Raw genomic sequence first — 8,218 nt, forward strand, 5'->3', positions numbered from 1 at the left:
TTCACCCTTGGCATTTTCCATTTCCCCAATGTCTAAATCCTAAATCCCAAATATCCAGGTTCAAATCTGCTATCTTCAATGTGCATCACATTTTGCAAAAAGTTTATAGCAAATATTTAAACTGGGATTCAGTCAATGTACAATTAATATAAACTGCTTGGTATTCTGTATACTCACATTCCCACTCAGACTTGGAGTTGCTCAATAGCTCAGGAGTAAGTTGTCAATCCAGAGGTTCATGAGGTAGCCATCATCAATGTTATTATTACTATTAGCCATCATGATTGTTGTAAATTAACTTTTGTTATTAGTTTTAACCTACATTTAACAGGATCTTTGTAAGTCGTTTCAGATAAAATAGTCTGTTAAATCTTCAAATATAGTTTATTAGCTATTCACATGCATTCCAGGACAATTCTCTTGACACATAATATGGGTATATTGAGGCAGAGTGGATTTACAATGGGCCAGAGAAAGAGAAAGAGAAAGAGAAAGAGAGAGAGAGAGCAAGAGAGAGAAAGATTTTTTATTATTATTATTATTATTTATTTGTATTAATTGTGATAGTACATTTTATGTAAACATGCTTTGGCAACGTTGTATTGTACGCAGTCATGCCAATAAAGCCTTTGAATTGAATTGAATTGAAAGAGAGAGACAGAGAGATGAACAAGTGTGTGGGTATATTGGCAGTGTGAGGAGAACACAAGGCTTCCACATATAAGTGGATATCCTGGTAGAAGGATTAACTTTTAGAAATTACAAACTTTACCCGTTTTCCACAAAATTTAAATCACTTAGCCAGGTGGTCTATGCAAGAAGAGAATTTCAAATTAATCTATTTACATTCTCAAAAGTTATTCTGTACAAGTGCTATCTCTCCAAATGGCTACAAGAAAACAGGATTGACTCCCACAGACGTGCATGTTGCTCAGAGAGAGGCCAGTTCCAGGGTGAGGTGCGTGGGGCTCAAAGCGAGGCCAGTTCCAGGGTGAGGTGTTTAGGGCTCAAAGCGAGGCCAGTTCCAGCGTGAGGGCGTGTGAGGTGCTTGTGAGGTGCGTGTGAGGTGCGTGTGAGGTGCGTGTGAGGTGCGTGCGAGGTGCGTGTGAGATAAGCTGCGTGGGGCTCAGAGCGAGGCCAGTTCCAGGGTGAGGTGAGCTGCGTGGGGCTCAGAGCGAGGCCAGTTCCAGGGTGAGGTGAGCTGCGTGGGGCTCAGAACGAGGCCAGTTCCAGGGTGAGGTGAGCTGCGTGGGGCTCAGAGCGAGGCCAGTTCCAGGGTGAGGTGAGCTGCGTGGGGCTCAGAGCGAGGCCAGTTCCAGGGTGAGGTGAGCTGCGTGGGGCTCAGAGCGAGGCCAGTTCCAGGGTGAGGTGAGCTGCGTGGGGCTCAGAGCGAGGCCAGTTCCAGGGTGAGGTGAGCTGCGTGGGGCTCAGAGCGAGGCCAGTTCCAGGGTGAGGTGAGCTGCGTGGGGCTCAGAGCGAGGCCAGTTCCAGGGTGAGGTGAGCTGCGTGGGGCTCAGAGCGAGGCCAGTTCCAGGGTGAGGTGAGCTGCGTGGGGCTCAGAGCGAGGCCAGTTCCAGGGTGAGGCGCTCCTTCTCCTGCTGGAGTTCTAGAATGCTCTGCTTGTTCTGCTCCAGACGATCCTCCAGCCACTGCAGCAAGGGACCGCTCACGGCAGACATCTGACTGCACAGGTTCTTGGTGAACACTACATGAAAGAAAGAAGGTAAATACTACATCAGGAAGAAATATGAAAAGGAGAACATGAAAAGATCTTTTAAGGGAAGAGAATTAAATGCTTAATTTAGGGCTGGATGATATGGCTAAAGAAACCCTCATATCTCCATATGCTGAGGAGAAACTATAAGTTATTCAATTCAAGTAAAAATTAATAATACATAATACAACTCAGCACACAGCATATATAAGTGCGTCTAATCAAGCTGCGCTGTTTTTCCCAGTTGAAATGCTGTGAGTTTTAAATGCACAAAACCTGCATAGCCTTATTCTGCATACTCAATGTTACAAATATGGTATTTTTTAATATCTTGTCTAAAATAGCATAGAATATCTCGATATTGTCTATATACCGCCCAGCCATAACTTGAAGCCATAAAATGAATTAATACAAGTACAATGCCATCATGACCTGGACACAGCCAGACTCATAACTCATAGTCTCATCATGACCTGGACACAGCCAGACTCATAACTCAGTCTCATCATGACTGGACACAGCCAGACTCATAACTCAGTCTCATCATGACCTGGACACAGCCAGACTCATAACTCAGAGTAAATAGTCTCATCATGACCTGGACACATTCAGACTCATAATTCAGAGTAAAAACAGAATAGTCTCATCATGACCTGGACACAGCCAGACTCATAACTCATAGTCTCATAATGACTTGGACACAGCCAGACTCATAATGAAGTGTGTGTGTGTGCCAGACTCATAATTCAGAGTAAAACAGAATAGTCTCATCATGACTTGGACACAGCCAGACTCATAACTCATAGTCTCCTCATGACTTGGACACAGCCAGACTCATAATGAAGTGTGTGTGTGTGTGTGTATGTGTGTGTGTGTGTGTGTGTGTGTGTGTGTGTGTGTGTGTGTGTGTGTGTGTGTGTGTGCCAGACTCATAATTCAGAGTAAAAACAGAAAACCAAGTGCATGCCGTACCTGAGCCGTTGTGGATCTTTGTGACCGGGTCCAGATGTGTTAAGCTGAAAAAGACATTTTTATTGGGTACTGTTATATTGTTAAAGACATTATTACTGATACAGTTAGGTCCATAAATATTTGAACATTGACTCAATTTTCATAATTTTGGCTCTGTACACCACCACAAACATTAACCCAATAAAGGTAGAATTATAGACATCAAAGTCTATTTTAGGTCTCTGCATCCTAGTGGTCTTCACCAGCAGTCTTTTTTTATCCCCCTGGTGGCAGGAGAAGGCCATGGCGCTCATTATCCCCCCGGTGGCAGGAGAAGGCCATGGCGCTCAGTTTTAAATAGTATTCCTCTCTCCGCCAAAAGAAAAAAGAAAGATATGTATTTATATAGGGAGCGTAGTTGTGCCCTTGCCATATGGAGCCCTAGCCCTTTAGTAAAACTAATGCAGCTCAAACGAGCAACATTCCCTTTAGTAAACTAATGCAGCTCCGATGAGCAACATTCCCTTTAGTAAACTACTCCGATGAGCAACATTCCCTTTAGTAAACTAATGCAGCACAAACGAGCAACATTCCCTTTAGTAAACTAATGCAGCTCAGATGAGCAACATTCCCTTTAGTAAACTAATGCAGCTCAAACGAGCAACGATCCCTTTAGTAAACTAATGTAGCTCCGATGAGCAACATTCCCTTAAGTAAACTAATGCAGCTCAAATGAGCAACATTCCCTTTAGTAAACTAATGCAGCTCAGAGGAGCAATATGCTCACAGCTTTGTCTGTAGAATTAATGGTCATACAGCGCAACATAACACACTTTGGACAGAGACAGATCTGATTGTAATGACACATGACAAGTTAACCACAGTATTATTAGAAATTATTACTGCATATTGTTCACTTGTTATTACTGCATATGGCTGAGTTTAAAATGAACAAATCCGTATTCTCCACCTGCTTACCTTTTAACCTCATCTAATATCATCTGTTCAGTTGTTCTGCATTCTTCATAGGAGACACACATCCTTAACTTTCATTACTTCAATTTAGTCTTTACATTCAAAAGTCGCTTTTAAAGACGTACCTGTGAATCCTTCAGCCTTTACATTCAAAAGTCGCGTTTGAAGACGCACCAGTGAATCCTTCAGCCTTTACATTCAAAAGTCACATTTAAAGACGCACCTGTGAATCCTTCTGTACATTGAAAAGTCACGTGTAAAGACGCACCTGTGAATCCTTCTGTACGTATCCTGCTCCTCCTGGCAGAGGATCCGGGGAAGTTCGACCGCCGACTCCAAACAGACTTTTCCGATCGCCTCGTGGGGAACCACATGAATGGGAATCTCAATTCTCTCATACCTACAGGAAAAGGGAACCACATGAATAGGAATCTCAATTCTCTCATACCTACAGGGGAACCACATGAATGGGAATTTCCATTCTCTCATACCTACAGGAATACCTTCACAAACAGGAGAGGTTTGTTTTATTTTATGTCATCATTTGACGTCATCAATGCTGCTTGTAAAGCACCAGACATGTAAACATGCCTAACTAAAATACATTGAATTGAATCCAATGGAAGAACTGCCTTCATTATTAGCCTGTATGTTAGGGATAGTGTGGTGTGCTGGACATTCTTAACAAATAAACCCAGACAGGACGAACGTATCATCCTCGAGGGATTTGTTTTTCAAGCATTACCGGTGGACCACTTATTATGCGTTTACTTGCCAAAAGGATACAAGACATTTCTCCAAAATGTCTCTTTTTTTAATGGCTTCATTGCCATTTCATGGCTTACGATGAGGAAAAAAATGGTACTACACACAAATAGAGCTTTAACGTTTCAGGTGTTGCGTACCTATTACTCTTAACTTCACGTTACAATTAATATCCGTTACAATAAGTGAACTGACTACTTGCTAAATGAAATGACATGTGAATCAGAAGCACAGTGGTCATTCATTCAGTCGTCATTATAAGGACTTATACAGTATTATACAGTACTTCAGCAGTCATTATTAAGGGTCTTATACAGTACTTCTCTGACAAGAAAGAAAGTAAGCTTCTCTCATCAGCAAGACATCGGCTAGGAACAGAAGACTCCAGAAGCAATGTCTACTCACTCTGAGCCCTTCTGTGCCTGAACAGACTGGAAACAGGTGTAAAGCACTCGGCCCGTCTGAAAAGCACAAATGAAGGGATAAATGTTGGTGAATATCCTGCTAGGATCTCAACGGACAAATCACATACATTTTATACGAACAAACTGTCACTCACTTTGGTGTTCTTGTCCTCAATGAAACAAGAAAAAATAAGTCCAACAAATCCTTGATCCATCATCTGATACATTGCTTGGGTTCTCACATCTACAAATGGAATAGCGGCAGCACATTTAATGTGTTGGTCACAACATTAAGTACAGGTGCATATTGCACAACTTACTACAAAACGACAAAAGTTTTAAATGGTCAGACATACCAACGTGTGAAGGCCATACTGTGATGTGAGGGTGGGAATGATACCATCCAACAACCCTGACTGGGCGTCCCGTGATCTCCGCTAACCTGTAAGTCTTATTAAGGATTCAGTGCCTAGGCTTGGCAATAGTGATGAAAACACAGTCCAAACATTTAAGGTACAACAGGTAAAGGATATTTCTGCCTCGGTTGAGGCTGCGGAGAGCTGCTCGGGTGATATTTCGACACGATCTTTCCTTTTATCGGACCGACGCAGGATGATCACGGAATGAATGTGAACGATGCGATTCGTATCAACCTGACAAACAGGCATAGTGTAAACACTGTGACTAATGACTATTCTACAGCTAGCTAGGGTAAAACACTTGTAAGTTAACTAGTTCATGTTATATAAACTATCTAAGCTCTTATCAGTATATCACAGAAAGAAACATGCTAATGTTTACACTTTATATGCAAATAAACTTTATATTAGTAATTAACGACCGCCATAAGTCTGCACAAGCGAATGTTAGATCTTGCTAGCTCATTAAAACATCAGCTAACATTGTAACGTTACCTCTCCAATGCACAGGCCCATAACCTCTTCTTTCTCGGTACTTAAGGCATGATTCATACAAACAAGAAAGGCGTCTGAACCGAGATAAACTGCACTAACAGCCATGGTAAAAAGATGAATCGGACACCGTAAGGGCCTGATCTATTTACTATACGTCAAGAATCTCAACACTTCCGACTGCCAGTGGGAACCGAGCAATCGCTCCCGATATCTGAATGGGAGACATGGAAATTTCAAAGTAAAAGCCTGAATATCTTCTTCTTCTTCTTTTTTGTTTTATGGCGGTTAGCAAGCAACTTTTAGTGTACATTACCGCTACCCTCTGTACTGGAGTGTGGATCTGAACACCCTTACTAAATCGTACAAAATAAACCTGTTTTTTTTTCAGAAAATTAAAAATAAAATTGAAACAAATATCTCCCGAGTTTCTCTGTAAAATGTTGGAAATCTTCAATACCACTTTCTCTTCTTCCAGGAGACTATTAAGCACCTTTCTCTGCCTCTCCCAAGAATATCTACTCGCTGCGGGGTAATGGCATAAACTAAATTATCACAGCCTAGTCCATAAACCGGTAAAGCATTTAAACATTTAAACATATGCAACGTACACATTGTCCATTGCACCAATAGCGTTGTTAGCCTTTCCTGTATTTCTACGCTTTGGTGTGGCTTATCAAACTACTCTGTAGAAAAGAATCACCTGGCATTCAAACATGTGGCCTATTGACCATAGGCTGAAGAGTAGGATCAATTGTTCATCTATTTCACTTGAGAAAAGCATGTCAGTTTGCACAATGTTTTTATAGATATACCTATAAACTCTGTGGTGTAATATTTGTGGTGTATATTTATTTGAAGTGAGTCAGACTGGATAGGCCGACTGGAAGGTGGTTTATTGAGTTGAGTTGTCATGGTATTAAATGGAAACAACTTCTTGATTTGATAGCTGGTAGCAGCTCAGTTATTAGGCTTACAGAAGCTTCCTCTTGTCCTCCCGTGAGGTTTCCTGGATGTTCCTAGTTTGGTTGTTTCTACTGTTCTACACACACCCACACACACCCCCCCACACCCCCCCCCCCCCCCCCCCCCACACACACACACACACACTGGATGTTCCTAGTTTATTTTCTAGTGTTTAGCAGTTAGATGCTTCTTTGTAATTTGACTAATTCTGGGGCTTGAACTCACCTGGCGTATCTGCCCTGTGTAGTCCAACCTTCTGTTCTTATCCGGATCATCTGTGTTTTTTTTTTTTTTTACATAAAGACCTTTTCCTAAGATCTGCACTTAGGTCTTTTTTTTGCTCAGCGTGATACACACTGGTTCAACAATCCAGCGGCCCGGGTTCGATTCTTGACTCTTGACTCGCTTAATTGATGCCTTGTTCCAGACCACTGAGAACCACTGTTTCACTTGAATTTAGCTGGTTTTGACTTTAATGCTTTCCAGTCAAATGTCATGCCACAGACACTGTAAACACAAATGTAAACACAGACACTGTAAACACAAATGTAAACACAGACACTGTAAACACAAATGTAAACACAGACACTGTAAACACAAATGTAAACACAGACACTGTAAACACAACTGTAAACACAGACACTGTAAACACAAATGTCATGCCACAGACACTGTAAACACAAATGTAAACACAGACACTGTAAACACAAATGTAAACACAGACACTGCCACTGGGGGCATTCGTTTATGAAATGTTAGTTTTGAAATGCAGGTGCTTCAGAGGCTGAAGTAGTGCCACTCATTTATATGGAGGTTTGGCTTTTTCAGCAAGGGATGAACTACAGCCTATTTAAAGCTGACTTTGAACACAACCATTGGCTAGACATCTGTTCATTATTACCAAGGTCATGACAGTGTAAACATCTTTAAACAAATGTGGACAGAGGTGGTTAGTCAGTAGTATCCTGGATTTTGCTAAAAAGTGATTGTAATGAGACTGTTTGCATCTGCTGGTGGTCAAGAGCAAAGCTTTATATAATTGGTGCAGAAATTCCATTAATGCCTATAACATCAAAACACATTTTTCGAAGTTAGGGAATATTTGAGGCTTTTTGTTAAGTGTTTTTTGTCATAATTTGATTAAGATGTCAAATTATTTGTATGGTCAGTCAGCACTTTTTTCTAATGTCAGAAAAACTATTGAGATAAACAATGTTTGTGTACTAGACTCAAATACATAGTGGAGTTTAATGTTGTCAATACATGGTCTATTGTGCTTTTGTGGTTGTAATAACTTAATATTACTCTATAAAAGACTAAAAGATGTACATAAAATTCAAACATAGTTTGAGGTGAAAATATGTGAAAATTTGCATTTTTCTGAGATTATTTCAGTTTCTTTTGTTCCCTCCCCTTCCCTGTCTCTCTCTCTCTCTCTCTCCCTCTCTGTTCCCTCCCCTGTCTCTCCATGAGTCCCTAGGAAACAAAAGATCAATTCTGTGTGGAGTGGCGTAAGCTCCACCTTATTCCCC

General features: G+C 41.2%; 1 protein-coding gene across 1 annotated transcript; it reads right to left on the reverse strand.

Moving 5' to 3' along the window:
* Positions 1-518: 518 nt before the first annotated feature.
* On the reverse strand, positions 519-5,888 carry brcc3 (BRCA1/BRCA2-containing complex, subunit 3). Its single transcript, XM_080840723.1, has 8 exons — positions 5,724-5,888; positions 5,342-5,462; positions 5,166-5,252; positions 4,965-5,053; positions 4,811-4,866; positions 3,909-4,040; positions 2,687-2,730; positions 519-1,705 (listed from the first exon to the last, which is right to left on the reverse strand). The coding sequence occupies exons 1-8, from the start codon at positions 5,826-5,828 to the stop codon at positions 1,557-1,559; spliced, it is 783 nt and encodes a 260-aa protein (XP_080696849.1). The 5' UTR covers positions 5,829-5,888; the 3' UTR covers positions 519-1,556.
* Between the last annotated feature and the right edge of the window lie 2,330 nt (positions 5,889-8,218).

This window comes from Sprattus sprattus (genome assembly GCF_963457725.1).
Source record: "Sprattus sprattus genome assembly, chromosome: 6".
Classification (NCBI taxonomy): domain Eukaryota; kingdom Metazoa; phylum Chordata; class Actinopteri; order Clupeiformes; family Clupeidae; genus Sprattus; species Sprattus sprattus.

Bases quoted from the DNA above. Each gene is read 5' to 3' on its own strand.
- brcc3 (XM_080840723.1), bottom strand. From the start codon at position 5,828: ATGGCTGTTAGTGCAGTTTATCTCGGTTCAGACGCCTTTCTTGTTTGT. The intron at 5,054-5,165 runs GTATGTCTGACC...TTCCATTTGTAG, and splicing joins AGTATGGCCTTCACACGTTG to ATGTGAGAACCCAAGCAATG. The intron at 4,867-4,964 runs GTGAGTGACAGT...TGTGCTTTTCAG, and splicing joins TTGAGGACAAGAACACCAAA to ACGGGCCGAGTGCTTTACAC.